Below are 17,837 nucleotides of genomic sequence, written 5' to 3' on the forward strand. Positions count from 1 at the left end.
ATGGCCACAACAACCAGAATGAAACTGGTACGTACCTGTACATTCTGTGGCTAGGACCCAGTTTCCCATCCAGGGCTCACTATGCACTCTGTGTGGAGGGCTGGCAAATCTACGTTGTTCTTGTCATACCCTTGTCCGTCGTCGGAACCCATCGTGTATCGTGACCATAAAACGCAACGGACGTTCAAATTATCTTCGAGGTACCGCGTAGAACTCGGGACAGTCACTTCAAGCACGACAAGGGCATGACAGTACAGATGCAAAGCTCATCTACGTAGAAGTTAGCTCAGCCCCTTCACTTCCGCTGTTGAACAAGAAGAAGTAGTAGTCTGTAGAAGCATTAGCTATAAATACCTCATGAGCTCCAGGTACTAAAGAGAAGTCAAGTAGAGATCGGGCAGAGAAATCATTCGTGCATGGTAAAGGTTATATAATGCAGCCAGTTTTAGCAGAAGGTCACAGAAGCCCACAAAGATGTCGTCGAAGCTTGTAGTTCTGTACTGTGACCGAGAAGAGATGCCGAAGACAAATGGGCCATGGCGAGAAACCGGGTGGTCAGTAAACTTGCTTGTTCAGTTACATCGTCTCTCGATTGATCGGAAGTAATAAACCATAGACGCCGCATCTACTTCTGTCTCCTTAAGTGCTGGGGTGGGGGTCGGGTCTACGCATAAAAGACAGAGCGAAATCCTGTGAACGTTCTCTTGCAACCAAGCAAACACCGATGAGAGACAACGAGATCTCATGCGGCTGTTCAGGCTGGCATCGGCACGCGCGGCATGAGGGCATCTATCACCCAGCTCCATGAGAGCCTTCAAGATATGGATGCAGTGACTTTATTGATAACATCGTCGTTCTTTGGCTTGAATAGAAATGAATACTGCCGGAAAGATACCTTGATCAAACACCAAGAAGGTCACGCGTACTCGTGTGGTAGGGGGGATGGGGTCTTAGCAAACTGGTCATGCAACTGGTCCTCGTTGTTCATGCTTGGGTTATCAAAATGATATTCGCCATGTTATCATTGGTTGAAGAGCCACTTTCAGATGCACGGCATGGCTTATAAGCAAGTTCGTCGGGTCCATGGAGGGATGACAGTGTTCCCGTCTCTGTCCCTGCAACGTTGATCACAAATGAGTTGCTTTGCAACAAGAAAACACAGCTTCCGGGAGTTACCAAACAATGACCCGTTCCGCTATTATTAAAAGGCGTTCAAGGTGTTAGGTCTTCTGTACAAACAATGTACGCCAATATGCTCTGTCATCGTGATAAGTATGACAGGAACACAATATAAGCTATTCCTTCTCTTCCCCGGACTTCAACTGCGAGGGATGGTCACGGCCGCGCTCAAATCGCTGGAGGCGTTGTCCGCCACCGTCCAAGGTGATCGAGGGCACGAATAGCCCAAGTCATAGCCCTCGAGATGACAGCACCTGCCTGAAGCCTGCCACAATAGTGGTTGCTATTCTTTTGCAAGCTGTGGAGTCGACAAAAAAACAATGATTCCCGCCATTCTTGTTCGTCTTTGTTTGCCGTTTGAAAAGCGTACTTGTTACAAATTTATACCCAAGGCATAAGCGTATCGTTAATTAGGGCCTATCGCTCACCTTTCTGTTGCATGCGTGGTTGCTGTCGAAGGCTTCATCGACCACTCGCCAAAGCCTCGGAAGCCACCTCAGAAGCTACAAGTTGCGGCTCAGAGATGTTCTATGGAGGACTCGGCAATTAACATCGTTGACAAGAACAGGCACCTCCTGCACAAGTCAGGTCCAAGTCGACTCTTGTCGGGACCTTCACATGCCGTGACGAGCACAACCAGCAAATGCCGAATCAACTACTGTCCTATATCCACGTCGTCAAGCGTGTATTCTCTTCGTCATTATTCTAGGTAGAATCTCGGAAGTGACGCTTCTCGGAATCAGATCCTCTCCTATAGCCACCCTTCTATTGTGTCGTCGACGCGCAGACAGAAATCGACGATGGCCAAACAGCTTCTTTGAGAGTATAGGAATCAATTGTGCTTTCCCGGAGCTCCAAAGGTCTAGAATGCTCGGTTTAAATCAGATATCTGGCTTCCCCGGACGAGATTCCTCATCATCGCGATGGCAACACTGCCCAGACCTGAACTATTGACACGCGCCTCTGTGTAACGACGACATGACCGGTAATGTGTTGAGTGCCGTATCAAAGTCAGATCTGTGGTTAGATGAAGCAACCGACAAACTAGACATGTTGCCTATGTTTGTAATGACTACCAAGCCGATAGATAGCAAGCAGCGAACACCACCTGTAGGATCGAAACCGAGAGGACCTCTCCACCAGGCACAAGTCTCATCCTTCACCTTGCCCGTTGCCTTAGTATTATCTTCGAAACATCTCCCGACAGAGTCCTCATAAATGCAACGGGCCCATACGAGAAACGTCAGCTGCGCTACCAGCCAGTATGCACTACCCCGGATGCAATGACTTCCAAAAACAAGTATTCATGGATTTCAATTGCCTGGTAGGCCACCGGCGTCTGACAAAACCAAGACAACACTTTATACGTCAAACTGATTCTTGAACGTGCCCGATACTTCATGACTTCCAGGTACCTGTGCTAGATGGAGGGTTTCCGAAGAACTCATGATGTGCATCCGGAGAGTCACCCAGCATTCCCACCAACAGCCCGAAGCGTCAAGACATCACGAAGCAAGACTGCCCCAGATGGGGAAAAGAGACATTGGTGAACCAAAGACACCAGAAACGCGGGGAAAAGCCTCCCCTTCCCAAGACACATCTCAGTCAACCGGAAGTGTAAATCTCGTGGAAGTTTATTCATGATTGGGTTGATTTGAATTTCTACGAGAGATGTTTCTTATCGGACGCCGATCGTCACTCGCATTCCAGCTAGTGGCAGCGTTTATAGCGTTCGCAGCATTAGCTCCAGGAGACCCTAAGCCGTGGCGCCAAAGCTCACCGACATTGCAGATCCCCCGCCGTCTTGACTTCGTTGTCGAGCTTGTCTGTAGACGGACTTTGCTGGAGCGACACTTGTCGACCGAGCGCTGGATATCATCTACACCCGGCAATCGGTCAGGTCTGCTAGGAAGGGGGTTTCAATTCCCTCTAGCAACCCGACCGTACATTCCAGTGCCAACAAATGGCGGGGAGCTGTTCAGGTTCGTACTAGGATCAACGTAGGCGCCGACGATCGAGTCCGAATCGCGAGCTCCGTCGATACTTTCAAAGACAAGGGCGGAGTGGTGAATTGTTCTTGCGTTGCTGCAATGAATCTGAAAACAAACCTGAGAGCAGGGCGTTCATCAAGGCCAAACACGACCGCAAACTTGCAGTCGAACAAGCTGTTCTCTGTTCCACAAGAAGCACAAGGAATTGCTGACACTGCGACTCAAGAAAGCAAACCTGCCTGAGGAGGGCCAGAATTTTGATGATTTCTCACAGTTTCTGTGGGAGATTCGGCTCACGCCTTCTTCGCCCGCTTCCTTTTCTTCTTGAGAAGGGCTTCAATCTCCTTGGTGCCCCTCTCCCGCAGCGTCAGTTCTTTCATCATGTCAATCCACCGCACCTCACCCCGACACTGGGGACAACGACCCTGAATAGGGACAATAGCTTGGAGGGCGCCTTCTTCGCGACGGAGGAAATGACGACCCCAACATGAGAGATGGCCGGCCCCTTCGCATCCGTCGTTGGGACAAATGGCAACCAGGCCCTCGCCATGCGGCAGGTCTTCTTTACAGATGACACAGCTCCCCTCCCTCTCAAACGAAGTCATCGACTGACCCTTCTCCACGTATTCCTTCATAGGCGCGTGGTCCAGCGGCAAGGCATGGATTCCCCAAGGCACAGGTTCTTCGTCTGAAGATGCTGTGGGGGCGGGGCCGAAGTCGGTGACGACGGGAAGGGAGTTCCGGAGGGGTTGTGTCGAGGCCGCAGCGGCGGTCTGCCAAGCCGAGTATACATCCCGTGCGAAGAAGTGGACTTTCAGCGGCCACCGACAGAAGCTCGGAACGCTTAATAAGAGTTGCAGGTTGGAGAGAATTGAGGCTAAGCTCGCGCGGGGTCGGCGCGGGTGGCCGTTCTTCTTAACTCCAGTCGAAACGGCGATTCGCGACGCAGAAGGTATGTGCAAGGAGAGATGGGGATTGGTCAACGCCCACCTGTTTGTCTTTTGATCAGCACGGGCACCAGCATATGCTAAAAGCAAGGGAGCATCGTGAAAGGTAAGCTAGAGGGGTGGTTCGGGGAGACTTCGTCCGAAGGGAAGGGAGGCATGACAAGCGGCAGTAGCGTGCGAGACGAACGAGACGGGAGGGGAAAGTGTACTCACTCGAATTTCAAAGCAGCGATGCTACCCGGAAAGCCGGAGACCAGGCCAACCATTTCCCAGGGCCGCAAGCTCAGACGAGATGTGCGAGCAGCACCGCCGCGAGCCTCGCCATTGTGCTGCTTCAGACGGCGGGGGGGATTGGGAGTCGAGCCAATGTAGAGAGACGCGTGGCGTACGGTGGAACGGAGGATATACACCGTGTAAAGGGCGGGGATGGGCTTGGACTGAACGGGCATGACTCGGCAGGGGAGACGGGACGGAGTCAGGACTCAGGACATTGTGCGACGTGTTTTGGAGGGAGGATGAGTGAGTTGTGCTTGCGCTTGTGCAGTGGACAGGCCTGGGCCTAGACTCCGGGCTGTAAGCTGTAAGTTGGAGGAGCGTACGTGGCCGCGGTTTTGGGCGTGTGTCGGCGTGGTCGGGGACCGGTGAGGAAGTAATGCAGATGATGAGCTACCTATGCTGGTGCTAGCATAGGAGGTGTGAATAGCGACGGCGGTGGTGCTCGTGTCGGTCTTGGTGGTGTTGTTTGTGGCTCGCGGTCAGGCGAACAGGGCCTGACGACGGGGAAGATGAAGCCGATGACCAGGTGACGGTAAGGTGAGGGAGGTAAGGTGACAGCGAAGGTGAGCGGTGAGCGGTGTGAAAGCCGGTTTGCGACTGCGGTTGCAGCTGCCAGTCCGGTGGGAGAAGGAAAGAGGTGCTGCAGCACCGCAGGTACGAATGCCTTAGCGATGTCGGCGTCGGAGACTCGGGTAGCTAGAGCTAGAGCTGCCCCCGGGGAATGGGATGGAATTGGATTTTCGGATTCCCTGGCGTCGGGGTCGCACTCGGGCAGGGGGACCGACAAATTGACAATGGTCAGGTGCGCATCCGAGTCTTGATGAATCTCGAGCTTGGGGTAAGACGATGCAGCTGCAGGCCGGGGTGGCAGCGAGACACAGTGACTGGCACGCTGGATGACAGAGGAGGCGAAGCAGGGGACCTCGGTGCTGTCGTGGGGGTGAGATGAGGATGAATCAAAGGGGAAAAGAAACCGAAATAGGGGAAACAAGCAATTCTTGGGGGAGAAATGTCGGAGGGGAGGAAAATCGGGGAAGGGAATGCAATGCTGCCGTTGGAATGTTTTGTGACGGCCTTGTTTTCTATTGGATCCAAAATAGAACCATCTGTCGGGAGTTGAACGGCGCTAGTTCTTTTTCGGGGGGCTGTGGCAGTTCAGGTGGTCAATTTTGGGCAAGGGCAGAATTTGGGAGGAAGCCACGACCCACGGAAAGAGTCACTGGGGGAAAGAGAGTGAGAGACAGAAGGAAGGACCAGCCTGGCCTGGAGGCTGGATCAGTCTGAGGGCAGGAGTGCAGCAGCAGCAGCAGCAATGGGCAGGAACAAGAAACAGCAGCTAGAGTAAGAAAGAGCCACCCCCCTCCCTTCCTTCCTTCCTTACGGGCAGGCACCTGCTAGGCAAGTAAGGTAGGACCGCTACCGCCTGCCGCATGGCCAAGGCACGCCTTCCCGTTGGCAGGTGTGTCCACTGCCCGTGGGTTGGCATCGTGGTCCGGCTGGGTTCCTCGTCTTCCCCGAATTCCCCGCCCCATCCATTTCCCCCATGTTTTTATGATTTTATTTTAAAATTCCCATGTTGCAACACTTCGTCCCGTGATGAGCAAACCTTGGGGGGGCACGGGGGTCACGGCAAGGGAAGCTCCCACGCCGCAACACCACCCCGTCACTTGCCAATTGGCTGGCACACCGCCGACACACCGACTGAACAGCATACCATCCCGTCTGCAGTCAGTCGCCAGCAATTGTCCCCCAAAAGCAGCAAATGGAAGCAACACGGCCAAGCAACACCAGCCGGACGTGCAAGCTTCAAGCTCTTGTCCAACCTCCAAGCGGATGCACCCCGCGATGCCGGTTTCACATCAGCGACCCCCTTGCCGTCTGTTGTTAAACAAAATTACGCACGAGACTCGCGCCAGACAGACACCTGACGAGTATCCAATAATGGCATGCCACAGACAGAGTGCCCAAGTGATCGAACGAAGCTCATCGAGACGAGTCGAGAGCCCAGCCGACATACCAGGCTCAGCGTCAGGTCAGCATCAGCATCAGCATCAGATTCACTTCAGCTTCATCAGGTCAGGCAGGGCACGGGGCCGCCTCTCAGGAATCAAGATGATGAATTCAGATCACACCATCCTGTCCATTATTACCAAGCATGGAAAGCCGTCCTACCCAGCACCACCAGCATGGCGTCAGTGCAGTGCCTCACTCGTCTTCACAAAATAGAAACAGGCTGTTCATTGCCCTGATGATCTGGTACTTACGCAGTTGTGGCCGGCTACAGTGCCCGACCGCACTTACTACGCATACCAACCACCACCACCACCGCCGGTCGCACCGATCGAGGCTTCCAGAGACACGGACTGGAGAGACCCGACCAGACCGAAGCGAGAGGTCAGCTTGGAAGAACAGCGAGCACCAAGAGGACAGACTGTGCAACTCTTGACCCCTCTTTCTCTTCTGCCAGCCCCAGAGATCAGATCCCAGGGAACAGACTCAAACTTGTCGATAGGCACTGGAGCTGCATCATGGTGTCCCAGCGCACATCATTTTTTGGCCTACACTACTGCCCTACAGAACCACCTTCACCCGCATGCGATCCTCTCCAGTCCTCCGCAAATGATTGGAGCACGGGCGATTGTCACTCTCAAGTGGCATTCTCGCTGCGTATTGCTTCTCGCTTGCCGATCAATGAGGTGTGCCGTGGAGGCAGCATTCCGACTCTGGAGCTGACCTACAAGCCATGTCGCCATTGTTCGCCTCCGACGCCGGCCCCCCCACGCTTGATTGACTCTGAGTCTGGGGTTTTCTTGACCGAGTTTGAGACACTGGACGATGTGGACACCGCTGTGGACAATGCTGCTGTGGACACACCAGGGCCCCTGGCATGCAGATTGCGAGTGCAAGTGCAGCTGCAGAAGCGAACGCAGATGCTGCCAAGCTGAGCTTGCTGTTCTATTCCTAATCCCGAAGGAGATCAAGCACCAGCCAAACGAGCACATCCTTTGGCCTGTTCCCCCAGCAAAGCGCCCCAAAAAGCCTCCTCAACTGACTGGCGTAACGCTTGCGGAGCATGGCTTACCAACTATGCAAGCCGTGGCGGATGACTGTGGCCGCTGTGGACGTGGCCGGCTCCCGGAACACGATTCGCGAGTTGCCGTCCACCAGAGCCTCCTTTTGTCGTCGTTTGACCAGTCACCTTATCTGGACCTAAAGATCACGGAACCCAGCCTGCAGCTGGAATGGCAGTCTGGCAGATAGGAGCCGGAGCCGACGAAAGAAGCACACCACCCTCCCGGGCATTTCAGATGCAGATGGTGGTGCAGCGAATGCAACAGCAGAACGAGTCGCAAAATCCGGGTATGCACCGAACACGTCCAGCCCCCGGCACAACAGGCATTCAGGGTAACGGAAGCAGTCCGGTCTGTCGGTGACAGCGACGTGCCAGCCAACCAGGGCGGCTGACGGAGTCACACCTTATCAACCCGTGGCCGCTGATGGTGTCCTCGTGTGGTGAGAGGGTGTCCAGGTTGGAGCAGAGCTTGAAGAGGTGGGCGCGGGCGCGTACCTGGAAAAGGAGGAGGGGACCCCTACGGCAAGCTTCTCCCGCTGTGGTTCATCCTTGCAGATCAGTGCTCGTTGGACTCGTCTTGACTCCTCTTCCAAGGTGAAGCAGCTCCAGACCTTCCAACAATGGCTTACCGTCTGCTGTTTGCGAACAGCTCGACACTGTGCGTTGCAAGTGTTTCCGCCGGGCAGCAGGACGATCTAGACCGCTGTCGACGGCCAATGCCACGGCGATAGACCGATAGGCCACCCTCCATCACACAGTCCGATCACTACTATGCAGTAGAACCATGCACGTACCTTGGCATGGGTGCCGTCCGACACGAGCACTAGAAGAAAAATCTTTTTTTTTTTTCCTAGCGGAGGGGGCTGTTGATTATTCTGGACCCGGATGACTGGTGTCCCCCCCAAGTCCACTGAAACTAAACGGAGCGAACTCATTTGCCTCACCGCTGACGGTCGCGCACGCCCCGTGGCAGCCGCTGGTTCTTTCGCTGAACTGCTGCCAGCTACTATTCCGGGCGATGGTCACGGCCAGTGCCAATGCCAGTGCTGATACCCAAAGACGATGGCTGGTCCATGGTCCAAAGCTATCTAGAAGAAGCCAGTGCTGAGTGCCAGCCAAGCCGCGCCCAGCCGGCACTCATCGCGACAGGCGGGAGACGTCTATTCTCAGGGCAGCGAGGTGTTCGGTCAGGCAAGGCGCCGCCATATTCACTGCAGCGGCCGGTGTATGCTACCACTCATTAATTAACTCCGGCGTCCGGCTTGCCAGTCCCGCTGCAATCAGGGGAGACAAGTCTGACTCTGGACTGCTGCTCTGGGTGCCACACAACCTTCCATTGCCAATCCCACGAACGCTAAGGCTTGCCCTCCAGGTGCTGGGGCTTCTCCCATTGTCTTTTGCAATTGCTGGCTGTTCTACCTTGCTGGTGTGTGGTGTTTGTGTTCCAATTTCAGCGCCCTGGAAGGTACGTACCGTTCCCAGAAATTCACTTTGCCTTCCGCTGACGCTAAAAGGACCCCCATCCACTCACTCCCGCGTCCACTCCCCACCCACACCGCATCCACACCCACGCCTCCGCCACCCCTGCACGTCGCCCTGCCCTTAGGTCGCTCAGGTACCGCAGGAAAGTACCCGGCTGCCCGTTAAAGAAGCGTTGCTCCTCCGACTCAACTTGCTCCAGCTCTGCTACTCTGCTCAGACATCCAACTCACCTCAACCTTTTCGACTCTTCAATCTCTTCGACGACTCCGTCTTTTTAATAGACCTGCCTTTATTCGAGGGTTTATTTCGACAAGGTTCCTTTAGATGACCGGAATCGCGTGCTAGACCTTTCTCCATTACGAATCGGATCCGGTATATACCTAATGACCATTATCGACCTGGTCCTTCTCAGACAGCCACTCGAAGCTGTCACATAAGGAAGTGAAATATCACGAACTACGAACACCAGATACTCCGAACCCCCGCAACTCTCAAACACCGACGACTTTTCTCACACACATACCCGAAAATGATTCCCAGAGGTCTCGCCGCCTTCGGGACCCCGTCCCTCGAGATTGGCCAAATCTTGCTCGGAAACGCCAGCAGGTACACCATTCAGAAGAAGATCCGCGAAGGTGTCTGGATTGCTACGTAAGTCAGCTGCGAAATATCATTGTGTCTTTCCCTAGCTAACTCTCATCAGAAACCCCCTGGGCAACAAGTCCATCGTTAAGGGCGTTCAAGGCATCTCCGGTGCCCAGAACGAGCACAATGTCCTTCGCAAATTCCAGGGCAACCCCTTCCTCCGCCCGGTTATCGACGAAATCCAGCAAGACGCACCCATGATTGTACTCCGCCACATGGACGACACTCTTCTGAAGGCAACCGTCAAGAAGCCTCTCACGAACCGCGAGATCCGTTTCGTCGCCCGCGCTGTCCTCCGCGGCCTGTCCACCCTCCACAAGGATGGCTACGTCCACACCGACATCAAGCCCGACAACATCCTCGTCAACTACGCCTCCGAATCCGAAGCCGACCCGGACCTTCGCTTCTCCGACGTCCAGATCGGCGACCTTGGCGCTTCCTACTCCGTCGACTCCGATGTTGCGCGCAAGGGTTTCCTGATCGGTGCTCCCATCTGGACCAGCCCCGAGGTGTTGATGGAGGTTCCCTGGGGCACTGCCAGCGACATCTGGGCTTTTGGATCGATGATGATTGCGCTGCTCCACGGCGGAGACTACAACCCCTTCCGCCCGACCAACGCATCTTACCATGACCGCAGCTACATCTTCGAGGTCCTCCGCCAGCAATCCCGCCGCTTCGGTGCCATCCCCGAGACCTACCTCGAGCGTGCCCGTCCCGGCAAGGCCATGGCTGCAAAGGCTCTCACCGTCGGCCGCAAGGTTGAGCCCCTTGACTACCGCACCGCGTCGCACTTCATCAACCGCATCATGCGCATGGACGCTGCTGAGCGCCCCACCGCCGACCAGCTTCTGGAGGAGATGTCTGGCCTCTTCGAGGACTAAGAAACCTCTCATCAACCTTTCCTTTTACGATTACGAATGAGATCCTACGGGATTAAGAAGATCCAATCAAAACGGATAAAGCAAGCGACTACTTGATGGCGTCACAAAAGACAGCCTTTTTACCACAGGGGATGATTACACCATAGAGATACCTAATGCGGAAGAAAAAATGGCGACAGGGCCACGGAACATTCCATTTGTTTTGGGGAACAAATGGTCGGGTTTTATGTGATTCATATAGCGAGCCCTGCATTTGGGCACTTGCGATTGCTTTCAACTGGGATACAGGGAAACAGAAAAAAGACTACAACCAAAAGTCATTTGGGCGTGTTTTCGGCTTGGTACAGGATCAAGACAACAAAAAAGAAGCCCCGGCGGTACTGTACATAGAAACTAGAACATAGACAAAACCGAGATTGGCGAGAAAAGCCGACCGGATGCAGCCATATCAAAAAAATGGCGCGATTTACTACATCATTCTGTTCCCTGGTCCATATCGACTGTGATCAATAAGCCTAAACTTTTAGAGGAGCTTCTTCCATCTGACGTCGCAGGACTTGATTGCATTCAACCGACCTTCATGTGAAAACCCCGTGTTGTAAACTAGTGAAAGGGGGGCTTTGACGTCGGGGTTTTGGTATGACATCAGCGGTGGAGAGCGCATGTTTCTGAGTTTTGCCACATTGATGAGTTTTTTTTTGGTTATCAAAGCAACCTTTTGAAGAGATTTCTCTCCATCAGAAGGGTGCATGTATGAATCGGACAGCCAGAAACCGATTTTTGTGGGAATTTGCTGTATCTACGGGTCCGGCTGAATCGCGTCGTCGCAATGCGTTCAGCTGGGTACGTTGTCGATGGTAAATGCTTGTCGAGTTTGATTGTGGTTCGGACTGATCTACGCCGCCAAACAACAGGCAGATTGTGGGACGAACGAGGAACGAGTATTGATGAAATGGTATCCCTTTTTGACTCCACTATACCTTCTACAGTGCAATCTCATGCTTTTTCGAAAACGATAAGCCATGTCGGCTGTGTCTACTACATTTACAGATTCCGTGTGTACCTGCAGCTCAGGGCATCGCCCAGGCAGACAGTTTGCTTCTTCGCCTTGTGCGCCGCTCTTCCCATGACCGCTCTCACCGTGATTAGAACCAGGCCCTTTACAGCAGACCCTGCTTCTGCAAGTCGTAATACACCTTCTCGGGCATGACGTTGCCCTCCGCGTCCTCCATCTGGACGATGCTGCCCTCGTCGACCTTGGTCTTCTTTGTCTCGCGCTGGATCTTGTCGTTGAGGTTCGTCGCCTCGTCGATGCTCGTGATGTCGCGGAACAGGGCCGTGTTGGTGATGCCGAGGCACTTGAGGCCGTGGACGTGCCGCGCCTCGTTGAAGTGCTTGTCGAACGCCCGCCGGCCCATGTACACGAAGTTGCCGCAGATCTCGCAGGGAAACTCGACGCCCAGCCCGTGCAGGCGGTACAGCCAGAACGGGATCGGCTTGCCGTCCCACGCGAGCGGCAGCTTGAGCGGGTTGTAGATCTTCTCCTCGCCGTCCTCGCCGTCCTCATCGCCTTCTTCGTCGTCGCCCCCCGCGACCTGGCCGCCGCCGCCGGGCGGTGCCGAGGACAGGCTGAGGTAGCTCTCAAGCTCCTGCTGGCGCTCGCGCTCCGTCATGCCCTGCTTCCGCTCCACGTTGACCCGGGTGTCGCCGCGCTCCGTGGACATGGCGGCCGCGAGGCGCTTGACGCGGTACTCGCGCTCCGCGACGGCGCGTTCCTTCAACCTCGTCGCGGACACCCTGACGCCGCCGCCGTTTGTTGATGTTGCTGCGGCGTCGCCGCCGTCCTCCTCCTGCCGTACTTTCCGCGTCTCGGCGGCCTTGATGTGTTTCCGCCCCGTGAGATGCGACCTGTACACGTTCTCGTTCTTGAACTCCTTCTCGCAGTCCTCGCACCAGACCGCCTCCGCGCTGCTCTTCTCCCTCGCGGCGGCGGCAGCGGCGTCGTCCTGCCAGCCCTGCACCTCGTCCTTCTCCCACGCCGTCTCGAAATCGTTGTCGAAGCCGTGGAAGACCTTGTCCAGGTTCTCGAGCGGCCGCGTGCGCCGCATGAAGGACTCGAGATACCCCGCCAGCTCGCCGACGTACTTGAAGTACTGGTCCGTCAGCTTCTCGCTGCGCTTCAGCCCACCGTAGCCGGGGGCGAAGTTGTCAAACACCTCGAGGTACTGCAGGTACGACAGGCGCTTGACGTTGTGCAGGTTGAGGTAGCTCTCGTGGCAGGTGTGCAGGTCGAAGAAGCGGCCGAAGCCCTCCTCGCCGGTGAAGATGCGGTCGATGATGTAGGGCATCATCTCGCCGTCGCCCTCCTTCTTCATGCGGTAGCGCAGCTCCGAGTTCTCGGCCTGCTCGTTGGGGTACTTTGCATGGTGCTCGCGGACGTCCTTGATCTGGGCGTAGAACTCCTCGAACGGGTCGCCGGTGCCGATGCTCTGGATCTCGCGGGAGCGCTGGCCGCCGGCGTCGGCGTAGATGTCGAGCAGCTTGGCGGACTGCGCCTGGATCTGGTCGAGCAGCTGCGAGACCTCGTGGTCGCGGTTGAGGCGGTCGCGGATGTGTTTCGGCTCGTCCGCGATGCGGTCTGCGATGCCCTGCTCGAGGCGCTCGAGGTCCTCGTGGATGTAGCGCTGTTCTTCAAGGATGCCGACCATTTTCGCGGTCCGAAGGGGGGTTTTTGTCGGCGACGCGCGGCGTGGACGGGCGAGGGAGAGTGAGGAGAGTTGTGTAGGTAGGTGATTGTCGAGGTCGAGTGTTTGGCGCGGCTTTCGCAGCTTCTGGAAAAATCGCGGCGGAAGGCTGGCGCGGCGTGCCTGGTGTTGTCGGTTCCACTGAATAAGGCCTGCTTTAGCTCCCCAATTTTGGTAGGAAAAGCGCTAGATGCACTGTGTTAACGGGGTGCCTTGCGCTGCGTCTGGTCATTTTGACAGGCCGGCAGCAGGATGTTCCGGCCCGAGACAGCTGTCGTCTGGTTTGCGACTCGCAGCCTGCAGCAGAGCGCGCTGAAGCTTTTGGCGCGCCCCTCTAAAATTTCGCCCTCGGCTTCGCCTTGTCTGCACCTGTACATCACGACCCTCGACTTCGACGTCGCAACAACAACCACTTAACACCTCCCCGAAAATACAACAGAGATCATCATGGCTGAAGGCGGTAGCGGAATCGACCGTAAGGCGGACGAGAGGATGGAGTTCTCCACCTCCAAGGAAGTCACTGTCCACCCGACCTTCGAGTCCATGTCGCTGAAGGGTAAGGCTCCCCATCACCACGAGCAATTGCATCATTTTCTAACGATAATCCCGTAGAGAACCTCCTACGCGGCATCTACGCCTACGGCTACGAGTCCCCGTCCGCCGTCCAGTCCCGCGCCATCGTCCAGGTTTGCAAGGGTCGCGACACCATCGCCCAGGCCCAGTCCGGCACGGGTAAGACCGCGACCTTCTCCATTTCCATGCTGCAAGTCATCGACACGGCCGTCCGCGAGACCCAAGCCCTTGTCCTCTCCCCGACCCGCGAACTCGCGACCCAGATCCAGTCCGTCGTCATGGCCCTCGGCGACTACATGAACGTCCAGTGCCACGCCTGCATTGGCGGCACCAACGTCGGCGAGGATATCCGCAAGCTCGACTACGGCCAGCACATTGTCTCCGGTACCCCCGGCCGCGTCGCCGACATGATCCGCCGCAGACACCTGCGCACCCGCCACATCAAAATGCTGGTCCTCGACGAGGCGGACGAGCTGCTCAACAGAGGTTTCCGCGAGCAGATCTACGACGTGTACCGCTACCTGCCCCCTGCGACGCAGGTCGTCGTCGTCTCCGCCACGCTGCCGTACGACGTGCTCGACATGACGACCAAGTTCATGACCGACCCTGTGCGCATCCTCGTCAAGCGTGACGAGTTGACCCTCGAGGGCCTGAAGCAGTACTTCATCGCGGTCGAGAAGGAGGACTGGAAGTTCGATACGCTGTGCGATCTCTACGACACGCTCACCATCACGCAGGCCGTCATTTTCTGCAACACGCGCAGAAAGGTCGATTGGCTGACGGATAAGATGCGCGAGGCCAACTTTACGGTCAGCAGTATGCACGGTGACATGCCGCAGAAGGAGCGCGACAGCATTATGCAGGACTTCCGTCAGGGCAACAGCCGTGTGTTGATCTCCACGGATGTGTGGGCCCGCGGTATCGATGTGCAGCAGGTCAGCTTGGTGATCAACTATGATTTGCCGAGCAACCGTGAGAACTACATCCACCGCATTGGTAGGAGTGGTCGCTTTGGAAGGAAGGGTGTCGCTATCAACTTCGTTACTAGCGAGGATGTGCGCATCTTGAGAGACATTGAGTGTCAGTATTGCCCGAGCCCTAAGTTGTACATGGATGCTAACGACTGCAGTGTACTACTCTACCCAGATTGATGAGATGCCCATGAACGTGGCCGATCTCATTTCTTAAGCAAAAAGAATGATACCAGATGAGGCTTCGTCATTTTGACGGGTCATGAAAATCAAAAAGGCAGACGAAAGGGTCGTCTGGCCTAGAGACGTGGAGGAAGGGGGCTTTATTTCGAAGCAGGTGAGCATATCCTCGCTCTAGCCTGCATTCTCAGTGATGCTGACAGGTCTTTTGCAAGATATCAGATTGTTATAAACCAAATCGGTGTACGGATGCATGGAAATTCGCAAGCGATCCTGGGATTGAGGATGACGCAAGAAAATGTCATTATTCGTACTACTACAAACAGCCGCGTGTCGCGCCGAAGGGGTATACAACAGCATGCTACCCTTGCCACCTTTTCGTCCCTTCAACGTCGTCGACTGTGATGCTATATATACATGATGGCGCATTCCGCGCTGAATTCCAAACCAGGGCTCAATGGCCTCTCATAAACTCGCTTGGTATACATGTTCGCTCAAAAGCACTCAACGCCTCGTCCATCGTACAAAACTCCCGCCTTAAATCAGCCTCCTCCCGGGTACCTGTGGCACCTCTTCGTCAATAGACTCATACCGTCGGTGAGTCGACGCCCAGGTGACGTTCGACGGGAACCGCTCGTGCCTCCCTCTTGTTGTTGCTGTTGACCCGAAGCGTTCGTGCTTCACACTGGCACCTCTCGTTACGCCCGGGATCTGCAACCTCGAACCCCGCGTCCAGCTCGAGAACCTCCCGAAAGGCGACGGCGGCTGGACCTCGGGCAGCTTGAACTCCTCGCCCTCCTTATCAGACAACTTCGTTGCCGACGTCGGCGTCGCGACTTCCAGGTGCTCCAGAGTGCTCTTGCGGTCCGCGACGAGGCTCGCAAACGTGTCCCGCCTGACCTTTGGCCTGTTCGACTTGGTGCCGATGGTCAGTGGGCGCCTGTATCCATCAACATCACCCGTGGAGAAGTTCTCCTCAAAGTCCTTGCGGCGGCGAGCCTCCTCGGCGGGGCTGGCCGTCTTGAGCGGCAGCGGGCTGTCGTTGACGGGGGCGCCGCAGGCGTGGTTCGGGAAGAGGGCGTTGAGGAGAGGCTTGAGGGTGGTCAGGCAGGCGGTGACGATGGCGATGTGGACCTCGAGGGAGGTCCAGTTGGCGACGCGGACGGCGGACCAGGTGACGTCTGCGACCTGGGCGTTGGACTCGTCGGTGTGGAAGACGGCGACGAGGCGGAGGGTGGAGATGGCGCAGACGAGGAAGGCGAGGCAGAAGACGAAGTAGAGGCCTGTCTTTTGCTTGCGGGGCAGGCTCATGCTGGAGATGACGGGCAGGGGCAGCATGAAGATCATGAAGTCGGTGAGGATGTGGAGGACGGCGTTGAGCCAGAAGACGGGGACGGGGTGGCAGTAGATGGGCGGGTTGGCGGGGTCGTAGGACCAAGCGGCGGAGAGGGGGATGCAGGTCGTGAGGATGGAGGCGATGATCCAGGTGTGGGTGAGGATGACGAGGCCGAGGAGGACCTTGCCGAGCAGGCGGACGAGGTCGTAGGTGAGGATGCGGATGTAGAGGAGCAGGATGGAGATTTTGGTGAGGGTTAGGGAGATGGAGTAGAAGAGGTTCGTGAGGATGCCTGTTTGGATGTAGACGGGGAATGAGGCGCCGACGGAGCGTAGATGGTGGCCCAGGCCGTAGTTGAGTTCTGTTCTTCTTGTTAGTTGAAGGGCTCATGGGTTTGAGGTGGGATGCTGAACGTACGTGCTATCATACCCCCGCTCGTGGCGATGGCGAAGAGGAGGGACATGAGGATGAACCAGTCCTCCCACTTGACTGAGCGCAGGATGTAGATGCGGGTGTAGAAGCGCATGGCCACGAAGGCGGTCGAAAGCACAGCCGAGATGACGGCAACTGGCACGACGGAGCCGCCATTCCACTCGCGGTGACCCGGTTCTCCTCCTGTTCCTCCTCCTGCGGTGGTGTTGAGTAATTGGTCGGTTGAGTTGGTGTGTGATGTGAAGGCGGCGGCGGCGGCGTTTTCGGTAGCGCGGAGGGCGAGGAGGGCAAAGGCGCCAGTCGGAGGCATTTTGTGCAATAAAAGTATGTATAAATGAATGAAAAGACTGTAAAGTAGTTTGAATATTCAGTTTGATGCCATGGCTTGGCTGTGTCTGGCTCGAAAAGGTCCGAGTTTGTGAAGTCGTCGGTTGTGTTTTGCTGAATGAAAGTCGTTGTTGATGAGAAGTGAATGAGTGAATGAATGGAATTGTGATCGTCTCCGTCCGCCACCAGTGGCTCTCTCTTGCTCTCGTTTCGTTTCGTAAGAATCGGTACGTTTTTCTGGTTTCTTCCTTTTTTTCCTTTTTTAATTTTTCGCCTGGAAAAGACGATGCTAGCTCGTCATGGTTCTTTTTTCGTATCTCGTTCAGATAAATTGTTTCGTCAAGAATCGAAAAGTTGGGTTTTAGAGAAAGTAATGGACCGGCTCCGAAAAGGACGAGAAGGGGGAACAAGATCGAAACGACCTCGGAGGAGGGGGTGGTCGCATGGCGGGTCTGCCTCGTAGATATACCGAAGCCACACATCCTCTTCGCCTCTCACTCTCTCTCTCTTTCTCTCCATTGTTCCAGGGGAGGGGGCCCGCGATGTGGATTGACCTGCGGCCAGGGGCCAGCGGTGGGGAGGATGGTTCGGTTGGCTGTGACGGGAGACAGGCCAGCGGGATCCTTGTTCATGCTTCGCTGCGGGTCCCCAGGTTTCTCGGGAGAGGATCCCGTGCGATGGTTGGTGGGCGTGACCAAATTTGGCCGCGGCTGAGAAGGGGTGGACGGGTTGGTTGGTGGTCCAGGCCAAGCGGGATGGATCATGGATCGGCTCCCAAGGTCATGGAGGGGGGGGAGGGG

The 17,837-nt window shown here is 55.8% G+C and overlaps 4 protein-coding genes across 4 annotated transcripts; 2 read left to right on the forward strand and 2 right to left on the reverse strand.

Annotated features, from left to right (window-relative positions):
- Positions 1-9,477: 9,477 nt before the first annotated feature.
- On the forward strand, positions 9,478-10,474 carry COL26b_009270 (uncharacterized protein; the record flags this gene model as incomplete). The annotated part of the gene is made up of 2 exons (XM_053182002.1): positions 9,478-9,599; positions 9,652-10,474. The coding sequence occupies 2 exons, from the start codon at positions 9,478-9,480 to the stop codon at positions 10,472-10,474; spliced, it is 945 nt and encodes a 314-aa protein (XP_053034009.1).
- A 1,160-nt stretch (positions 10,475-11,634) lies between these two features.
- Positions 11,635-13,182, reverse strand: COL26b_009271 (uncharacterized protein; the record flags this gene model as incomplete). Its single annotated transcript, XM_053182003.1, has 1 exon — positions 11,635-13,182. The coding sequence occupies one exon, from the start codon at positions 13,180-13,182 to the stop codon at positions 11,635-11,637; it is 1,548 nt and encodes a 515-aa protein (XP_053034010.1).
- Positions 13,183-13,665: 483 nt separating this feature from the next.
- On the forward strand, positions 13,666-14,979 carry FAL1 (RNA helicase; the record flags this gene model as incomplete). Its single annotated transcript, XM_053182004.1, has 3 exons — positions 13,666-13,774; positions 13,831-14,871; positions 14,921-14,979. The coding sequence occupies 3 exons, from the start codon at positions 13,666-13,668 to the stop codon at positions 14,977-14,979; spliced, it is 1,209 nt and encodes a 402-aa protein (XP_053034011.1).
- A 500-nt stretch (positions 14,980-15,479) lies between these two features.
- COL26b_009273 (uncharacterized protein) lies at positions 15,480-17,020 on the reverse strand (the record flags this gene model as incomplete). Its single annotated transcript, XM_053182005.1, has 2 exons — positions 15,480-16,639; positions 16,696-17,020. 2 exons carry the CDS (start codon positions 17,018-17,020, stop codon positions 15,480-15,482), a joined length of 1,485 nt encoding a protein of 494 aa, XP_053034012.1.
- Positions 17,021-17,837: the final 817 nt, after the last annotated feature.

This window comes from Colletotrichum chrysophilum (genome assembly GCF_026319265.1).
Source record: "Colletotrichum chrysophilum strain AFK26 chromosome Unknown scaffold_88, whole genome shotgun sequence".
In the NCBI taxonomy this organism is placed as follows: Eukaryota; Fungi; Ascomycota; class Sordariomycetes; order Glomerellales; family Glomerellaceae; genus Colletotrichum; species Colletotrichum chrysophilum.